This window comes from Pteropus medius, unplaced genomic scaffold (assembly GCF_902729225.1).
Source record: "Pteropus medius unplaced genomic scaffold, Ma_sr-lr_union100, whole genome shotgun sequence".
Classification (NCBI taxonomy): domain Eukaryota; kingdom Metazoa; phylum Chordata; class Mammalia; order Chiroptera; family Pteropodidae; genus Pteropus; species Pteropus medius.
The window spans coordinates 21,167,164-21,185,202 of NW_024349803.1; the positions used below are offsets into that span (position 1 = coordinate 21,167,164).

Below are 18,039 nucleotides of genomic sequence, written 5' to 3' on the forward strand. Positions count from 1 at the left end.
CGGGAGGGGAGGAGGGAGGTGGGAGTCCTAGCATGGGAGGGGGCTGGGAGCTGCGGAGCTGGGCAGGGGCTTGGGGGGAGCCGTCCGGAACGCGCCTCAGCCTCTGTGCCCCTTGCTTCATTGCACCCCAGGACCTTGCCCCACACCAGGGCTCCTGTGCCCAGCACCTGCCCAGCCAGCCTCTGGCAAGGACGGTGGGCATTGCAGCCAGAGCCTGGCTCCTTCTGAGGGGTCCAGGGAAGGGCTCTGGCTCAGAGAGATGGAGGGGCTCAATGATGGGGAAACCTGAGGGCGAGGGCAAGGGTGGGAAAGGCCCAGGGCGGGAGAAGGGCAGCTCCCCCAGCTAGGGGAGAGGCTGCCTCAGGCCCTTGGCTCTTCCCACTTGATTTCTCTTGGGTCTGAAGTCAGTTCACAGAATTTCTATGTGTGATCAGCTCCTTCCACCCGCTGGGGTGTGGAGAGAGAGAGAGAGGCCAGCTCCAGCTGGGGCTGTTGGAGCTGAGTGGGAGCAGCCCCTGGTCTCCTGGGCAGCACTTCTCCCTCTGGAAAATGGGTCGAAGGCAGTGATTGACACTGCAGTTGGTTTTGCTCCTGCATGTCCAGACGCACGCATACACTCACCTGTGCACGCACATCTGCAGGTGCACACCTCGTGACACACATAGACGTGCACACCGTGCACACCACAAAGACATACACACTACACAGATATACGGATAACGCCATCCGTGTGGGTGCATGTGTGCCACATGTCTACATGTGTAATAAACACACGCCAGATGGCCTCACACAGACATGTATACACTAAACACGCACATGTGCCATACAGACACACAAAGGGACCCTCAGAAACATTCACGCTCACAGGCGTCACACCATTGGCTCCAGCCCCAAAGGTGCCTCTGTCTGTCTGTGGGCCTGTGGGTACACAGCCACCTCCGGAGACGTGACCCCCTCCTGTTGCTCTCACTCCCATGACCCACTTGTTTTGACCTCTAAAATGCACTAATGTGAGTCCTTGTTGGCACTCTGCCCACTTCTGCATGAGTGGGGGACAGTGTCTGTTTCCCCCAGTGTCCCCAGCCCGAGTCCCAGGCTGGCATGAAATAGGCACACAGAGTGTGTGAATTAATGTCTGTGTGTATACGGGAGGGCGGGTCACTGAGGAGGGTGACGTGGTGGGGCGGGTGCCTGCCAGTGTGGGGGTGACCCTGAGGGTGTGCCCAGCGTGGGTGTGTCTGTGATTATGGCCAGGCAGGGCTCGGAAGTAGAATGCGACCCCCCAGCCTCTTTCCCCTAGGGGCTGTAATTTGATCTCTGGGGACTCCCCCCCTAGTCTCCCCCCCTTGCCCTCACTGCACGTCTTCTCTCTTCCAGATTCCGGGGCAGAGTCCAGGGCGGCTCAAGGCTCCTCCACACATGCCTGCTGAACCCTGAGCGCCCTGAGCCGGGATGGGGCGGGCTGAGGACGTCGCCATGATCCTGGGCCTGGTCCTGCTCTACACAGCAGTGCTGGGGGGTGCCTCCCCCAGCCCCCCACGCCTTCGCCTCTCCTTCCAAGGTAGGTGCACCTGGCAGGCGGGAGGGCCCAGCTCAGGGTGGACAGAAAAGCGGCCCGGTGTGGGTAGGGGGCACCGTGTTTGCTGTCGCCCGTGTGTACCTCCTGAACTGGTTTGGACTGGGAGCACTCTTAAGCCATCTCCAGTTAACCCTGTCCTGGCCTCAGTCTCCAGCCCCTCTGTCCACATGCTCCTCCACATTCTCCTCATGCTTTCTCAGAAGGACCCCTTCTGTCCCTATGGCAACAGATCCTGCCTCTGTTCCATCCCCTACCCCCAGGGAAGTTGAGGCGTGGGGGCCATTAGAACCCCCTTCCTACACCCCCTACACAGGAGGGTGGGCACTAGGCAGCGGCATCACACAGCTCAGGCTGGCGGCAGGGCGGCAGAGAACCCTCAGCCTGATTTGGGGGTTGGGGTTTCCGCTTTCCTTACATGCCCAGCCTCCCCCAGAACCCTGCCCTCCAGTGTGCCTGCCTGGAGACACTGCTTGTCCAAGCATGCCTGAGGAGCTCAACCTGCCTTCCCCTTGGGGGGGTGGGTGGCTGCGCTGCCCACCCTGGAAGCTTCGAACCTGGGTGGGCCCGCCTTTACGAATATAAACTCACATATGTGTTAATTCACATGTGTGTGGGCCAGGTCACATGTACGACCTTGGCCTGTGAGGGAGGCAACAGGCAGGGCCCAGGAGAAGCTTCTGGTGGCAAATCTTCAGTAGCGCCCCCTCCCCGCAGAGCTCCAGGCCCGGCATGGTCTCCGGACCTTCAGGCTAGCGAGGACCTGCTGCTACGAAGCGTTGCTGGTGGATGAGGAGCGTGGACGCCTGTTTGTGGGTGCCGAGAACCACCTGGCCTCCCTCAGCCTGGACAACATCAGCAAGCGAGCCAAGAAGGTGCCAGAGACCCGCAGCCTCAGGGGAACATGGCCTGGAGAGCCCCACGGGGATGGGGCCCCTGGGTGAACATCCTTAGCACAGAGAGCATCTGCGGTCCTGACCCGCTCCCCCGCCCCGCGCCCCGCTCTCCCGTAGCTGGCCTGGCCGGCCCCCGTGGAATGGCGAGAGGAGTGCAACTGGGCGGGGAAGGACATCGCTGTGAGTGTTGGCTGCGGGGGGAGCCGGGAGGGTCAGCCCCTCACCCTCTAGACAGGGCAGTGCTAAAACAGAGGCCTGCCTGTTCTGGCGGGATGGGGGCAGGGGGGGGCTGGGGTGGCTGAAGTCTGGAGGTAATGAGTCAGGGTCGGGGCTCACGTGACTCTTCTTGGGGGCCTGTGAGTCACAAGGGGCAATCGATGTAGGCCTCTGCTTCCCCATGCACCCGTCCTGGTGAGAGGTAGGCCGGGCTGGTCACCAACGGCACCCAGATCCCAGGAGCCCATGTGGGTACTTGCTTGAGCTGATGCGGAAGAAAGGGAGGAGCGGGGGTGCCACTGGCGGGCTGAGACCCCTTTAGGCCGCCTCCCTGGGGGAGGCCTCATCGTCCCCGCCCCTGCCTGCCCACTAGACCGAGTGCATGAACTTCGTGAAGCTGCTGCATGCTTACAACCGTACCCACCTGCTGGCCTGTGGCACAGGGGCCTTCCACCCAACCTGTGCGTTTGTGGAGGTGGGCCACCGGCTGGAGGTAAGGCCAGATCCAGGCAGAGCGGGAGGCTGGGAGAGCAGGGAGGGGACCGGCAGTCATGACTTCCCCCACCTCCCAGGAGCCCGTGCTCCGCCTGGGCCTGCGAGGGCTGGAGGACGGCAAGGGCAAGAGTCCTTATGACCCCAGGCACCGAGCTGCCTCCGTGCTGGTGGGTGAGTCCGAAGGCTGGGGCCCCGGCAGAACTCCTGGACCCCCGCAGAGGCTCTAGAACCTCACAAAGTCCCGAGACCCTCCCTGGAGCCCCAGGGATCCTCCACAGCCTCGTTGACTTTTCAAGAGCCCGCAGAGCTCCACAGTCCCCCTCCCTCCGCCCCGCTGAGAGCCTTCAGCTTGGCCGAGCAGCCCTTGCCCTGTCTGCAGGGGAAGAGCTGTACTCAGGGGTGGCCGCAGACCTCATGGGCCGGGACTTCACCATCTTCCGCAGCCTGGGCCAGCGTCCGAGTCTCCGAACAGAGCCACACGACTCCCGCTGGCTCAACGGTGAAAGGCTGGTGGGGCTGGGGGCCGTTCTGCTCAGCAGGGCAGGTGCTGAGTAAGGTGCGTTACGGAATTGAGCAGCGGGTGCAGCCAGGTCTCACCAAGCACTACCATGTGGCAGGGCCTGCGCTAGGCACTGGGATGAGACAGGTATGGCCCATGCCCTCCTTGAGTTCAGACCTAACAAATACATGATAACATCAATTCCAGTGGACTGAGAGGAAGGGGAAGTGGCAGTGGGAGGGCTGGGGAAAGGAGGCTACTCTGCTGCGGAGAGGGGTGAGCTAATTCCCGAAGCACAGCAGAGCTGAGGGAGAGCATTCCCGGCAGAAGAAATAATGAGTGCGAAGGCCCTGGGGCGGGAACAAGCACAGGAACAGATTCATGAAGGGAGCAATGAGAAGGGGCCTGGACTGTTAGGGGCCAAGGTAGTTTATTCTAAGAGTGATGGGACCCAGCAGAGATTTTGAAACTGAGGAGCAGAGGCATCTGCTTCCTGCTAGAGAGCAAGATTCTTGAGCGAAGGTAAAACCAGATACCCCATCTCCCTCCTTTCTTTGCCCACTGGCCTGGCGAACTGTCCGCAGCAAGGTGAGAGGGCTGCCAATAGTGGGGGCGGTCCCCCGTCCTTCGTGCCCCAGTAGCCACGGTCTCTGCTGCCCTCTCGTGGCTGCTCCTTGACTCGCAGGTCCTGATCCTTTGGAGTTTTCACATGGAGTGCCATCTAAATTTGGTCCTAGAGGCTGGGTAATCAGATACTGTCCCACAGGCTATTGTGTGAGGAAGGGGAGGCATCATGTGAGTCTTATAGCGGGGGGCAGGGCCAGGACCTCGACCTCACTGACCCCACGCCTCCTACTGTGCCCAGAGCCCAAGTTCGTCAAGGTCTTTTGGATTCCCGAGAGTGAGAACCCAGATGATGATAAGATCTACTTCTTCTTCCGTGAGTTGGCGGTGGAAGCTGCACCAGCACTGGGACGCCTGACAGTGTCCCGAGTTGGCCAGATCTGCCGGGTGAGGAGCCCCTGGGCCACATCTGTTGACCCTGCCCCCACCGCCCCGCTCCTTTGCCCATCAAGGCCTTGCTCCTCATCCTCTCTGATTGACCTCGTAGAACGACGTGGGCGGCCAGCGCAGCCTGGTCAACAAGTGGACCACATTTCTGAAGGCACGGTTGGTGTGCTCTGTGCCTGGCGTGGAGGGCGACACACACTTTGACCAGCTCCGTGAGTGCCAGGGGTGGAGGATGGGGAGAGGGGAGTGCAGAGGCACAGACCTTGGAGCCTGGCCCACCTGTGGGGCTGTGCGGCCTCCTCCAACTAGGCCCCTTCCCCACAGAGGACGTGTTCCTGCTGTCCTCCAGGGACCGCTGGACCCCGCTGCTCTACGCTGTCTTCTCCACTTCCAGGTGAGGTGGGAGGTGGCTCTGTGGGGCTGGCTGGGTTCTGCTAGGCATGTCACTCACTCATGTCTTCGCCTGCAGTGGCATCTTCCAGGGCTCCGCAGTGTGTGTGTACAGCATGAATGACGTGCGCCGGGCCTTCCTGGGACCCTTTGCGCACAAGGAGGGGCCCGTGCACCAGTGGGTGTCCTACCAGGGCCGCGTCCCCTACCCCCGGCCTGGAGTGGTATGTAGCCCAGAAACCCCCACCACAACCCCCTGGAAGCCTCAGGGGTGGAGAACTTGGCCTCAGGTCTTTTTGGTAAATGTGGTTTCTTTTGTTATGGGTGAAAAAGACATCACCATCAGACAGGGCTCCTCAGGGGAAGGCCACGCTTCCTCCTCAAAGGTCAAGACAGGGTCTCCTCTCAGATTCCCAGGGCAGGGCTCTGTCTACACACACACACACACACACACACACACTCTTCAGGTCCCTAGAGGCTTCTTGTGGAGAGCTGCCCACAAGGCCCACGCACCCACATCCCCGTCTTGCTTCCCTCCCACCCACCAGTGCCCCAGCAAGACCTTTGGCACCTTCAGTTCCACCAAGGACTTTCCTGATGACGTCATCCAGTTTGCCCGGAACCACCCCCTCATGTACAATTCCGTCCTGCCCATGGGGGGGCGCCCTCTCTTCCTACAAGTGGGTGCTGGGTACACCTTTACCCAGATTGCCGCAGACCGTGTAGCAGCTGCTGACGGACACTATGACGTCCTCTTCATCGGCACAGGTCAGGGTCCTGCCGTGACCACCCACCAGACCCAGTCTGGGCCCTTTAGCCTCTTAGTGCAAGTTCCTCTTGTTCAGCCCCCTCTCCGGGCCTTTGCCTGGGCTGTGCCCCTACCTCCTTCTGGATGCTGCTCTGATTGATCTGACCCACATTTTCCACCGACCCAACCATGCTGAGGGTGGAGGCCTCTGAAGTGAAGACCCCCGGCCCTAGCTGTCAGGGAACACGAAGAGTCACTCACCCCTTCTCATCCCTGCAGATGTTGGCACAGTGCTGAAGGTGATCTCAGTCCCCAAGGGTGGCAGGCCTAACACCGAGGGGCTGCTCCTGGAGGAGCTGCACGTGTTTGAGGTGAGGCCTAGCCCCCAGCACTTGGAGTCCCCCACTCTGCTCGGCCCTGATCCCAGCGCCCCTTCTCTCTCAGGATTCTGCCGCTGTCACCAGCATGCAAATCTCCTCCAAGAGGGTAAGTGACAAAAAGTCTTAGGAGTGGACTGGACCAAGAGGGTGCCCAGGCACTCCCACCCCCATGTCTCCCTTGGTGGTATGAAGCCCGGGGTTTGAGTATAGGCTCTGCCTTCACTAGACTGTGTGACCTGAGACCTCAGTGTTCCCATATGTTAAGTGGGGAAGGGATCTCTGACCAATGGGAGGTGGGCACAGGGCCACCTTCGGTCAGCCCGGAGCCCCTCATGCCCTCTAGCACCAGCTGTACGTAGCTTCACGGAGCGCGGTGGCCCAGATCCCACTGCACCGCTGTGCTGCCCATGGCCACGCCTGCGCCGAATGCTGCCTTGCGCGTGACCCCTACTGCGCCTGGGACGGAGCCGCGTGCACACGCTTCCAGCCCAGTGCCAAGAGGTGGGCAGGGTCAGGGCGGGCCCCTGGGAGGGAGTCCCTGGTTAAAAGAAGATGGGCTTACGGAGGCTGCAATGTCCCCCGCCCAGGCGGTTCCGGCGGCAAGACATAAAGAACGGCGACCCCAGTACATTGTGCTCTGGAGGTGAGTGCCCCAGCTGCCCCCACCTCTCAGCCTTTGAAGACACCCCACCACGCCTGCCCGGCCTAAATCTGACATTTTTCTTGCCCCTAGACTCGTCCCATCCCGCGCTACTGGAGCGGAAGGTGTTCGGTGTGGAGGGCGGCAGCGCCTTCCTGGAGTGTGAGCCCCGCTCGCTGCAGGCACACGTGGAGTGGACCTTCCAGCGCGCTGGGGAGGGAGTTGGCACCCCGGTGAGCCTGGGTGGGGGAGCTCTCCCAACCAGGCCCTTGTCCTGTCCCCTACATCTAGGAGAGGCCCCGCCCTGACTAATGAGGCCCTGGCCTGCTCCCCACATTAGAGGTCTAGCCACACCCAGTGAGGTTTCGCCCGCCCTGACCTTTTACGTCCTATTTGGTCCCTTACCTGTACGCCACATCCTGGAGAAGTCCGGTTCCGGCTAACTAGGTCTCCTGAATTGCCCTTCCGCAACACGCACACACAGAGACACGCGCGCGCGCGCCCACCCAAGAGAAACCCCTCCCTCGCCCCGCCCCTTGAGGGACCTGACCCGCCCCTCGCATTCAGGTGAACCTCGCCCCGTTCGGGTTTCCACTTGAAGACCATCTGGCCCCTCGCACCCAACCTTCCAACGTGCGGCTGCGCGCGCACCTTTGCCGCTCCTGCTAGGCCACCATTGACCCTTGCCTCTCCTGTCCCACGCTGGGGCCTGGGAGCTGTGTTCCCGACCCTGCTGCACCGCTTCACGCTCGCCCCGCCCGCAGGTGCCGGCCGAGGAGCGCGCCGAGCGCACCACGCGGGGGCTGCTGCTGCGCGGTCTGCGACGCGGGGACTCGGGCGCGTACCTGTGCGCAGCCGTGGAGCAGGGCTTTTCGCAGCCGCTGCGTCGTCTGGCGCTGCATGTGCTGAGTGCTGCGCAGGCGGAAAGGCTGGCCCGAACCGAGGAGGCTGCGCCCGTCGCGCCGCCAGGCCCCAAGCTCTGGTACCGAGACTTCCTGCAGCTGGTGGAGCCGGGTGGCGGTGGCGCCAGCTCCCTGCGAATGTGTCGACCGCAACCTGCGGCGCACCCACAGCCCCCTGAGTCGCGGAGGAAGGGTCGCAACCGGAGGACGCACGCCCCAGAGCCGCGCGCTGAGCGGGGGCCGCGCAGCATAGCCCACTGGTGACTCGGCCGTCCCCACGCCGGGGACTGGGGTGATGAGACGACTGGCGGGAGAGGGGGCGGACAGACCCTGGGAGACGGACAGCAGCTAGGGGGCGGGCCTACTGCGGTCCCCGGCCAACCGAGACACCGACAGAGGCTCTGGACTTGGGGCAGCCGCGCCCGGCTTATTTATTAACAGAGGATAACCCTTGAATGTAGCCCCGGGAGGGGCGGCCCAGGCCAGGCACAGGGTCTGGCTGGTTGGGAGGAGGCAGAGAAGCAGGGCTTCAGAGCAACAACTTGGGAGGGGGAGGTGCTCGGAGTGCCCATCCTGGGAGAAGGACCTCCTCCTTGGGCAATAAGCAGAAAGCTGTGACAGGCTGGGCTGGTAGGGTGGGGTGGGGCAGGCCGACTGTACTAATGCAATAAACACGTTATCAGCTGAAGCCGGAATGGGCCCAACTGACAACTGCTGGTCCTAGGTCTTGCTGTATGGCCTTGAACACCTTCTAGCACTCTCAGGACCTCAGTTTCTTCTAAGGATGCCATGGCGACTGACATGGATCCTGCAGGGCCTGTGGGGATACTGACATGCACAGACATTCTGAATAATATAATTTCTGGGCTAAGTGCTATGAATCAAATTGGATTATATAGAAAAGAATGTGGGCAGAAGGCCTCACTGAAGGGGTGACATTTGAGCTAGATGACAAGGAGCCAGGCATGGGGACTATTTGGAGGCAGAGCATTGCAGGAGGGAGGAGCCAGTGCAAGGGCCCTGAGGTGGGCACAAGCTGGCAGTGTTTGAGGAACATCAAGGAGGCTAGTCTAAGTGGAGTAATGGATTTGGGATGTTTTAAGAAGCAGAGCCCCACTGTCTTGCTTTGTCCCATTTGGGAAGAAGGGACATGGAAGTCTAACTGCAGAGGGTGGGCCCTAAGCTGGACCACTCCCTCCGGTAAGGATAAGTGGTGCCATGCATCCATCCTTACACGACCTGGTGTGATCTATGTGCATTGAGCTGAGTGCTTCAGACACATGGTTGTATTTCCATTCTCATCTGTACTATGCCAAGGAGGAACCATTGTTATTCTAATTTACAGATGAAAAAACTGAGGTTAGAGAGGGGGCAGTCCTTTACACAAGGTCACAGGCTTAGTAATAGAAGTACCAGCCTTCCACTGACCAGCACGGGTGCTCGCATGTATGAGGGTGCCTGCCTCCTTTTAGGGCTCTCTAAGCCCTCGTGGCACTGCGTTCCAGTTGTCCATCACTCTCACTCAACTTTGGCAGCAGGTCACAAAGTGGTGGGTGCTTCTCCCACATTTGCTTGGAGAAAGGAACCCAGCTGTGAGTTGGGGGTCTTGTGGAGTGGAGGAGTGGCGATGCACAGGACCCCCTTGCATGTCTTGGCTGCCATGTGGGGTATTGCTGGAGGTTCACCTAGCATGGCTTGTCTGAATGAAGACACGGAGGTCCATGTGTATATCGGTGTGGCAGGGCTCCCCAGGAAAGCCCCGAGGCACATGCGCTAGGGGAGATATGCTCTTGCCTGCACTCCATCACTGGGTCGATAGTCCACGCTAGCCCACGTGGGTCACTCTGCCCCTTCGCATGGCTGAGAGCTGTCTCCTCTAAATATAGCCCAGTGGGCTGAGCTCAGGCCTATTTTAGGCCCAGGCTGGGAGGTGGCCAGGCGTTCCCCAGGCTCTCAGAGAAACCATTGCTGCCTCCATCCTGTCCTGCTCCCGGGAGCCGACATCAGGCCCCCTGACTGACTACCCACATCATGCCCGAGGAGACTCAAGAAGGTAGGAGATAACTGAGGGGAGGCAAGGCCCCAGAATTATGACCCTGTCCCCTGTCCCACTGACCTCACTTCCTAACTAGTCATCAGTTACCATGTCCCAGTTCAAGTAATGGGACCTGCCCCCCGTGCATGGAGGAAGGCCTATCATGCTGGAACCCCTCCTCACCTCACCTGCCTGTTTCCTCTGCTAGAGACAGAAAGGATGGAGGGAGCTACCCAGTTGGGGGAGGGGCAGCTATAGGCTGTGCCCCAGGGGGTGTGGATGGGTCAGAGGCCTGGCCAGTTCAGCGCTTCCTTCCTTCGGGGAAGAGGCCGAGATCAGGAGTGGGCCACTGCTTCCAGGAAGCATTTGGGCACATGACCAAGGGACTGGGAGTGGATAGGGTTCTGGTTGCTTTCAACTATCCACCCTCCCCACCCCATCCCCCATCACCACATTTTCAATATTTTACACTGGATGGGAGGGGCCCAACCCTGAGTTGGAGGAGGTGTTACCTCCTTTTGAGGTCTTAATGATTTACCGAGTTTTTCTTAGTAACGAACAACCCGAGTTCGATTTAGAAAATGTAGGAAAGCACAGCCAAAGACGGGATTTAATATCACTCCCAACACACCGCCCAGACGTAATAACTGGCAGCATCTGTTTTTGTTGTACTTACTTTTGAGCACGTCAGGGGGCAGTTTCAGGCAAATCATGAAGGTTGAGTTACTGTTCAGAAAGTGATAGACCCAGAGAGTCTACTCACCCTTCCCTCTATCAGGAAATGTCCCACTTTGTGATCTAGCTTCTAGCTGGGCATCTGGGGATCTTAAGGAGACAAGATTTTTAAAAAATGTCAAAGACCGGAAGAAAATAAAATTTTCAGAAATCACAAAATAAACACTAACTGGTCAGAGGTTGTGAATGGATAATTAGAAAGCCACATATTGGGTCAAAAAGGCCTTTTCTCATCTCTCAACGTACCAAATATATGTGTGCAAACGTATATATATATATATATATATAAAACCTTTTTTTAATGGAGATGCCTAATGGTGGCAATGTTGTACTCTTTTGGGAGCTGGGGGTAGCCATTGTGGCAGACAATTTGAGGATAGGTTTAAAAAAGTCCCTGCTTTTTGACCCAGTAATTCTGCTTCTGGAATTTGTTCTTATTAACTGTTGGGAAACAGATATTTCATACTCAGCAATGCACATCCTTTTCTAGGGGTTATGCATTTTCAAAGGGAACTGGAAACAACCTAAATGCCCTGAAGACCTCAGAGGCCTGTGAAAGTCTGATAGCAAAGGCGGGTCTCCTGTCTTGATTTTGAGTGAAAACAGCAGGGTTCACAGCAGGACAGCATAATCACGCTGAGTATGTTAAAGAACACAGAGCCAATGCCAGGAGAGAAAGGCACCGTCAGCAAGCGTGGCGCTGCTTCTGCTGGGGACCAGAACACGAGGCTCTGGGGCTGGCCTGATGGCTAATTCCCAGGGAAAACCGATAGCAGAAGAGGCAGGAATGAACTTCAAGCACTGCGAGTTATTCCTCCAAGGCTGATAAATTCTCTAGAAATCAGCAGACAGAGGAATACCTGAAAGTCTCTGAGGTGCTTGGAAGGAAACAAACGTGAACAAGTCAAGGGCACCTCCCGCTATTGTGGGTGTAATGGGCCTATAGGGTTCCAGGGTCATCTTGGTTCCAAAATCAAGATTCGTTCCTGAGTTGGTTTTAGGGGCTTAGGAGCCCCATGCCCTTTAGTCCTGTCCCCATCTCCTCTGAGCCCCCGCTGCCTCTAGAAGCCATCTAGAAGAGAGGGGGTGACCCGCTGCCTCAATCAGCCACATGCTGCTCCAGCAGACACCACGGCACCGATGCTGAGCCCGAGGAACAGGGCATCGCTGGCCCCCAACCACGTGCAAGAGGTGCACCTGCACCACGTGGAGTCCATCAGTGACCTACACAGTGGAGGTAAGCCAGGTAGGGGAACAAGACACAGCTACTGGGAGAGGAAAGTACACCCACTGCCCTCGATGGCCCATTCACCCTGCAGGCTCGCTGCGCCCCTCCTTGGCCGAGGAGGCACAGCCATGGGACGAGCTGCTGGGCATCCTGCCACCATCACTGTGTGCCCAGTGCGGCTGCAGCCCCATGCACAGCCGAGGGGGCTTCCTGCTGCTACTCACACTGCTGGTGTTCACCTGCCTGGTGCTTGCCGTCCTGGCCGTCTACCTGAGCGGTATGGAGGCACAAGAAACCAGTGGGAACCAAGGGCATGGAAGGGGGACCAGGAGGCTCTTCTGTGTGGTTGGAGGAAGCAGTTGCAGAGGCTGAGGCAGTGAAGGGTGGGGGTAGGGGTTCTCGGCACCCTCGGGCACTGGGCTGGGTGGGTGTAGTTGTGGGGGTGGCACGGGTCTGATAATCCTCCATCCTGCCTGCCTGTCCGCAGTGCTGCAGAGTGAATCCCTACGCACGCTGGCGCACACACTGCGCACACAGGAGGAGATGCTTCTCAAACTCCGGCTGGCCAGCCTCAGCCAGCTGCGCAGGCTCAACTCCAGTGAGGCCCGAGCACCCAGCTGAGATGTCACTTGGACCTGGGGTCTGGGGTGTGTGTGTAGGGGGATAAAGTGGCCATTGGCAGGCTTCTCCTCTCCCACTGCTGTACCACTCTCCTTCCTCAGTAAACATTCTGTAAGAGTCTGATCTGGCCCCACAGCTACCCGCCTCTCCTGGCTTGTTCGGGCCAAGCCTAGCCAAGGCTTCTGGTGCCAAGACCCTGCTCTGGGTGGCCTAAGGTCAGAGGAAGCAATACAGCCTCCTGGTTCCTGCTGTGGCCTATCAGCACTTTCTAGCCTCCCCCAGATAGCAGGTTCAGAAGTCTAGAAATAGCTGCCCCTACCCCAGTCACCCAAACTCTGCCAGGCCTCCTGGTGGGGGTCCAGCTTCAGCTCTCAAGACAGGCTGAGCTCTGAGTAGGAGGAAGAGGGCCATCTGAACAGAGACTCTCGGAGGGCAAAGATGAGATGGAGGAGAGACCCAGCTGGGCCCAAGCCTGGAGTAGTGGAGGGGGAGGGCGGGCCGGCAGAAACACCCAGGAGCCAGGGCCACAGAAGGCTGAGCATTCAGTTTAATTATCTCTAATAATCTTTAAAAATCACATAAATCCATTCCAGGCAGCCTGACCTTCCCACCTGTTGTGGTGGCATCTGTCCAGATGCCAACCGCCCCCCCAAGGAAGTGGTTCATCCCAGGGGAACAGGTCAGAGAAAGGAGATAAAGGGACAGCCCTCCTACTGCCTGCCCCACAGCCCTGGGACAGGCGCACATCCGCCTTGGCCTGAGACGGCAGGAAGAGGCCACAGGGCTGAGTGCAGGGGCAAAGGGCCAGGATCCCAAGTGACCCGGCCTCCAGCCACCCACCCCTATGTCTGCTTTTGGTTTTGTCATTAAGAAAATAAAGCGACAATTTCTGGCAAGGACCAGTTGTTGCACTGTCTTCTGTTAAAAATACGGGCAATGGTGTGGACAGTCTCCACCTCAGCTGGTCCTGGCTCACAGGATGTCCGCCCGCTTGTCTCGCATGCGGCTGCGTGCCTTGGTCCGCGCTTTGAAGGCAGAAGCATTGTACAGGTGCTGAAGTGGGGGCAAAGAGTGATGATCTGGTGAGCTGGGGAGGGGGAGGCCCAGGGCTTCTCCTCTAGCCCCTGCAGAGCTCCAGGAGGTGGGGATGGAGGGTGCCCAAGGGTGCGAACCTTCTCAAAACGCGAGATCTTGCAGGCCTTCAGGGCAGCGGCATCTAGCACTAGCACAGGGCCCAGGCCAAAGATGTCACGAAGCAGCTCATTGTTCTGGGGGCAGAGACAGCGGTGAGCTCAGGCCAGTTCCAGGCAGACAAGCTGGGTGGCCCCTCCCTGCTGGCCTTCCCACCTGGAGGTGGTGGTGCATGCCCGACCCCAGCGCGTCCTTGAAGGCGGCGTAGACCCGGCGCCGAGCCCAGCTGTCCACGTAGAGCACTTCGAGGCCGAAGCGGACTGTTTCTTCCTCACACTCACTGCCCTGCAGGGTAGAGGGGCCCGCAGGACTGGGCTTGGCACTGTGCCCGGGAATGCACTCCTGCCAGGACACACACATTCTCACACGCACCTCGACAGAGTGCAGCACGGCACGGAAAGTAGAACGCTGGCGCCGGCGGTCAGCTTTGGCGCGGTACTTGTTGCTGTCGGTGGCCAGAGTGCGCAGGGCACTGCAGAGGGCGTCCATGTCCTCGTAAACAAAGTCCTCCTGCAGTGGGAGCGACGAAGGATGTGTGAGCAGAAGCCTGAGCTCGGTTGGCTTTCAACGTGGGGTTCTCCAAACCCTTCCTTTCACTGAGGAAGTCTTTTTCTTCTCTGCCCGGCCCCCCTGAATCCCTTCTTGGCCCCTGCCTAGGCTGGACACCCCTGCTCAGAGAACCCCTACACGGCCCCTAGCACGTGAGTCTGTGTTGGGGCTACTTCCGCTCTCCAGTGACCTAAGGGTCTTGCTTTCTGTGGTATCCCCTTCATCCAGCCTGGGATAGGCAGGTGGTGTCAGCGGGCACCCCCCCCTCACACCTCAAGGTCCCGGGCAAGCTCAAAGAGCAGTGCGATGGTCTCGCCGGCAGCGATCCGCAGGTTCACACTTTCGCTGGACAAGAGCTGGGGCAGCCGGGGCAGCTGCCTGGGGAGGGGGCAAACAGAGCTATGTCTGTGGATTGGGAGCCTCTTCGCCTTTCCCCTCCCAGACCCAGGAGGCAGTCATCCCTACCTGTCAAGGATGTGGCTGATGTGGGCGCTGGGGCAGATGGTGAGTAGCAATGCCCAGGCCTGCAGGGCAGCACAGAACAGGCCGTGCAGGCTCGTAGGAGCCACAGGAGCTGTGGAGCCACCCACACCACAAGCCCGGCTGAAAACACCTTCCAAGCAGGAGAGGCAAGAGACCAGGTCCTAGGAGCACAGGGAGGCAGGACAGTGGCTCAGGACAGAGCTAGGGCCTAGGTGCTCTATTACCTGTGCCCAAAGGCCACTTACCTGGACATCGGCAGCAGCTACATAACAGCCCAAGCCCAGAGCAGAAGCACACTGTTGGGAAGAGGGAAAGCCAGGTCATGGTCAGAGAGTGAGCTTGGGTTCCTAGCCACGAGGGCTCGCCCTCAGAGTAGGGGAAGCTGGAGGCAGGTGGAACCCACCTCTCTGTTTAGGGGCTGAGTGACAGAAGGGTGTCACAGAGCATGGAACACTCACGTGGAGCCGGGCAGCAGGGCTCGCTGTGCTGTCACTGAGCACGGAGACCAGGAGGGGCTGCAGGCTGTGGAACAGCTCCTCACCCTTGGGTCCAGGGCCCAGCTGCACACAGAGCAGACCTAGCATGGCGGCGGCCAGGGCCTGTTCCTCGCCCTTCCCTGCAGGGATGCTTTTTAGTCAGCCATGCACAAAGGTCAGCACCTGGCCAGTTCAGGTCACCCACGTGCCCTGGGTCCAACCTTTCTTGAGGCACTTTTCCAAGGCATCGGCCAGGGTGAGGTGGCGCTCCGTCAAGAAGTCCGGCAGTAGGCGTGAAGCCAGGGCCAGGCGCAAGCTCTCAAGGGCGCCTTGCCGTGTCTTGGTGCTAGGAGATAAAATAGAGGGGTTCTGTGAGCCAGCGCGACCTGAATCACATTTGGCATGGGTGGAGCAGGGACATGGGCGTAGGGACTGGCTGGCAGTCAGGGGTACCTCTTGTCTGTGAGGCAGTCCACATACTCCTTCAATTTCTCCTCAAGGTCCTCCTGCTGGCCCTGCTCATCCACGGCATCCCCCCCTGCAAGGCCAGCTGGTCAGCCCTGCCTCTTGCCCTTGCCCATGGAGCCCCCACCGAGTCCCTGCCAAACTCCCACCCACTCTCACCAAGGCTGTCCTCTGCCGCGGTGCTAAGAAGGCTGGGGCAGTCACTGGTGGTGCTGCGGGCCTCACTGGCTGCCTCATCCTCGCTGGAACCTGAGTCAACTTGGGTACTGCTCCGGGTACCTGAGGAGGGTGGAATGGGGAACGTGGCCTGCCTCCATTGCTGAGTGATGGCTGGGGCTACCTCACCCAGCCTCATGAACCCACAAGAGACAATGCTGTCCACCTCTAGATGAGAAAACCAAGGCTGAGGTGGGAGCCACAGGGGCTGCTGCAGGAAACACTGAGCCAGCATGTAGGAGAAAGGGAACGAGGTCTACCTGCCGGGCACTAGGCCCAGCCCAGGAAAATCTGGCAGGCACAGTAAACAGAGCCTCCCTGAGACCAGAGCCTGCTTTAAGGAGGAGACTGCAAGCCAGGTGGAGGCAGAAGGGGCTGCATAGGTACCACCTGGGCCTGTGGCCCAGCCCGGAGTGGGTGCACATCCAGGAAGATCTTGGGGGAGCTCAGCTACCAGCCCAGATTATGCCCCAAAATGGCCAAGGCAAGAGTCAGGGACTTAGATTACAAGGTCAGTCAGACTCAGGGTTCAAATCCCAGCTCCACATCTTAACAGGGACATAACCAGGTCAGGAACTTAGCCTTCAAAGACTCAGTTTCTCTGCAAAACAGAGATGCCAAAGCACCTCTTTCGAGTGGAGCAAATGAAGACAATGACTTTAACAACTGACTAGTTATGGCTCTTCTGTGGACCAACGAGCTTACCAGGTCACCCATCGGCCTTGGGAGCAGAAACCCAGCTGCTAGTGGATATGGGAGGGTGCCCCTGCCTTCAAGCATACTATCTTCTGAGCTTCCCTTGGTCCATCCAAGGCTTTCAGCCCTGGGTGGATGGACACAAGAGCTCCTCCTGTCCCTAGGAAGGGCAGGAAGTGGACTGCCCCTGAAAATAGGTGAACACAGGGGAATGTCAGGCTCGGCAGAACTGAGCAGTCCTGTGTGTGGGTTCTGCTCAGGACCAGGGGCTGGCTTTGGCCAGGGCAGCTGCTGAAGCAGAGACCCAGATGGGTTCTGGTCACCAAGCTGGCCCTACTTCTCAGGAACTATAAACTCCATATGCCTGCGGGACAAAGTCCAACACTCACTCAGGTCTCTGCTCACCACTCTACCAACTGGAGCACCCAGGTTCCTTCATTTTCTCCACTGTGTCATGGTCCCTCCAGATACCATGCCTCTGCACAACTTGTCCCCTCCCACTGTGCTCTTCTCTTGACCTTCTCAGGACTCACTCAGAAGTCCCAACCTTGAGGCTTCCTTGGTTCCTAAGTCTATGGCAGGCGCCACTCAGTGAACTAGTCCTTTAACACCAGTCCTTACGGAATGTCACTACCCTCTTAGGTGTCCTCCACCCAAGCCCCATTAGGGTGGTGGCAAGGTCTGAGCTGTGCCTAGCAAGGCACCCACCCCATCACTGCCCAGTAAACATGTGTTTGCTGCATGCACCAGGACAGGCTCCTGGTGGACGCTGATAAGCAGATGGGGACCACCTCAGGCTCCAAGGCACTCATCCACCCTCTAGGGCCAGGTCGGCCAAGGTCAGAATCCTGCAGCTTCCCTATCGCCCCCTCCCTCAGTTCTCCTCCCCAGGCCTCCCGACAACTTCCAGTCCAGTCTTGGAAAAGATCAGGAATTGGGGAAATTGCTCTGTCCTGCGGGTTTGTCCACCACAGCAGGTAACTGGGGCGGAGGAGCAACAGGTAAACCAAGTCCGGGAGGTGCGTACCGGGTTAGGGTCTGGAGCACAGACTCCTTCCTGACCAGCAAGCAGCGCGCTCAACTTGCGCGCACACGTGGCAGCCGTCTCCCGGAGCACGTGCGAACAGCTGGGAAGTTGCAGGAGACCGTGCCACGCTGATCCCGGCACAGATTTCCGCCCAGGACCTTCGGGGACACCGACAGGGCCCCACGCAGGGCCCCACGCGGGGCCCATCGCTCATCAGTTGTCCCGTGCTCCCCACTTACCCCCTCCGCGGCGCTGGCCACCCTTGCGGGGTGCGCTGCCCTTACGAGCACGCGGCATTGCGGGTATCGGGCACGAGGGGGCGTGGGGTCAGGGACCCGGCGGGCGGGGGCTCCAGACCAGCGAGACGCCGGCCGGTGCGCTGAGATGAGACTTGAGCAGAAGACGGGAGCCACACGCCGCGCGTGCCACCATCTTCACGAGGCGCCCCGCCCTGCCAAACCGGTGGAAGCGCCCCGCCCTGCTAGACGGGTCGCCGGGAAGGCGAGTTCCTGGTCATTCGGTTCAGACCCACAGCCGCGCGGCCAAAACTACTAGTCCCTAGGG

The 18,039-nt window shown here is 59.4% G+C and overlaps 3 protein-coding genes across 8 annotated transcripts in view; 2 read left to right on the top strand and 1 right to left on the bottom strand.

Annotated features, from left to right (window-relative positions):
* The window catches only part of SEMA3B (semaphorin 3B), an 11,372-nt gene extending 2,893 nt beyond the window's left edge, over nucleotides 1-8,479 (top strand). For 3 of the 4 annotated variants that reach the window (XM_039837825.1, XM_039837827.1, XM_039837826.1), the window contains exons 2-18: nucleotides 1,378-1,561; nucleotides 2,294-2,451; nucleotides 2,590-2,652; nucleotides 3,062-3,181; nucleotides 3,261-3,354; nucleotides 3,563-3,682; nucleotides 4,548-4,693; nucleotides 4,794-4,905; nucleotides 5,018-5,087; nucleotides 5,163-5,307; nucleotides 5,632-5,851; nucleotides 6,111-6,202; nucleotides 6,276-6,317; nucleotides 6,555-6,712; nucleotides 6,799-6,854; nucleotides 6,945-7,084; nucleotides 7,616-8,479. In XM_039837825.1, coding sequence (XP_039693759.1) covers nucleotides 1,453-1,561; nucleotides 2,294-2,451; nucleotides 2,590-2,652; nucleotides 3,062-3,181; nucleotides 3,261-3,354; nucleotides 3,563-3,682; nucleotides 4,548-4,693; nucleotides 4,794-4,905; nucleotides 5,018-5,087; nucleotides 5,163-5,307; nucleotides 5,632-5,851; nucleotides 6,111-6,202; nucleotides 6,276-6,317; nucleotides 6,555-6,712; nucleotides 6,799-6,854; nucleotides 6,945-7,084; nucleotides 7,616-8,017 — 2,247 coding nt within the window. In that variant the 5' untranslated portion in view covers nucleotides 1,378-1,452 and the 3' untranslated portion in view covers nucleotides 8,018-8,479. Of the gene's footprint in view, nucleotides 1-1,377; nucleotides 1,562-2,293; nucleotides 2,452-2,589; nucleotides 2,653-2,793; nucleotides 2,937-3,061; nucleotides 3,182-3,260; nucleotides 3,355-3,562; nucleotides 3,683-4,547; nucleotides 4,694-4,793; nucleotides 4,906-5,017; nucleotides 5,088-5,162; nucleotides 5,308-5,631; nucleotides 5,852-6,110; nucleotides 6,203-6,275; nucleotides 6,318-6,554; nucleotides 6,713-6,798; nucleotides 6,855-6,944; nucleotides 7,085-7,615 lie in introns of those variants that run through there. The other variant, XM_039837828.1, reaches the window with a different exon arrangement.
* A 288-nt stretch (nucleotides 8,480-8,767) lies between these two features.
* On the top strand, nucleotides 8,768-13,271 carry LSMEM2 (leucine rich single-pass membrane protein 2). The gene is made up of 3 exons (XM_039837860.1): nucleotides 8,768-11,760; nucleotides 11,843-12,028; nucleotides 12,239-13,271. The coding sequence occupies exons 1-3, from the start codon at nucleotides 11,664-11,666 to the stop codon at nucleotides 12,370-12,372; spliced, it is 417 nt and encodes a 138-aa protein (XP_039693794.1). The 5' UTR covers nucleotides 8,768-11,663; the 3' UTR covers nucleotides 12,373-13,271.
* IFRD2 (interferon related developmental regulator 2) lies at nucleotides 12,898-18,025 on the bottom strand. 3 transcript variants are annotated; one of them, XM_039837830.1, is made up of 12 exons: nucleotides 17,715-18,021; nucleotides 15,696-15,815; nucleotides 15,525-15,609; nucleotides 15,293-15,417; nucleotides 15,054-15,211; nucleotides 14,841-14,891; nucleotides 14,578-14,756; nucleotides 14,385-14,490; nucleotides 13,936-14,073; nucleotides 13,720-13,848; nucleotides 13,545-13,640; nucleotides 12,898-13,425 (listed from the first exon to the last, which is right to left on the bottom strand). In XM_039837830.1, the coding sequence occupies exons 1-12, from the start codon at nucleotides 17,770-17,772 to the stop codon at nucleotides 13,345-13,347; spliced, it is 1,326 nt and encodes a 441-aa protein (XP_039693764.1). In that variant the 5' UTR covers nucleotides 17,773-18,021; the 3' UTR covers nucleotides 12,898-13,344. The 3 variants fall into 3 exon arrangements, with proteins under 3 accessions (XP_039693764.1, XP_039693763.1, XP_039693765.1); XM_039837829.1 differs by having other exon boundaries at nucleotides 12,902-13,640; nucleotides 17,715-18,025; XM_039837831.1 differs by lacking the exons at nucleotides 15,525-15,609; nucleotides 17,715-18,021 and having other exon boundaries at nucleotides 12,902-13,640.
* Between the last annotated feature and the right edge of the window lie 14 nt (nucleotides 18,026-18,039).

Bases quoted from the DNA above. Each gene is read 5' to 3' on its own strand.
- LSMEM2 (XM_039837860.1), top strand. From the start codon at position 11,664: ATGCTGAGCCCGAGGAACAGGGCATCGCTGGCCCCCAACCACGTGCAA. The intron at 11,761-11,842 runs GTAAGCCAGGTA...TTCACCCTGCAG, and splicing joins CAGTGACCTACACAGTGGAG to GCTCGCTGCGCCCCTCCTTG. The intron at 12,029-12,238 runs GTATGGAGGCAC...GCCTGTCCGCAG, and splicing joins CCTGGCCGTCTACCTGAGCG to TGCTGCAGAGTGAATCCCTA.
- IFRD2 (XM_039837829.1), bottom strand. From the start codon at position 17,772: ATGCCGCGTGCTCGTAAGGGCAGCGCACCCCGCAAGGGTGGCCAGCGC. The intron at 14,757-14,840 runs GTAAGTGGCCTT...CTGTGCTCCTAG, and splicing joins TAGCTGCTGCCGATGTCCAG to GACCTGGTCTCTTGCCTCTC. The intron at 14,074-14,384 runs GTGTGAGGGGGG...CTCCCACTGCAG, and splicing joins AGCTTGCCCGGGACCTTGAG to GAGGACTTTGTTTACGAGGA.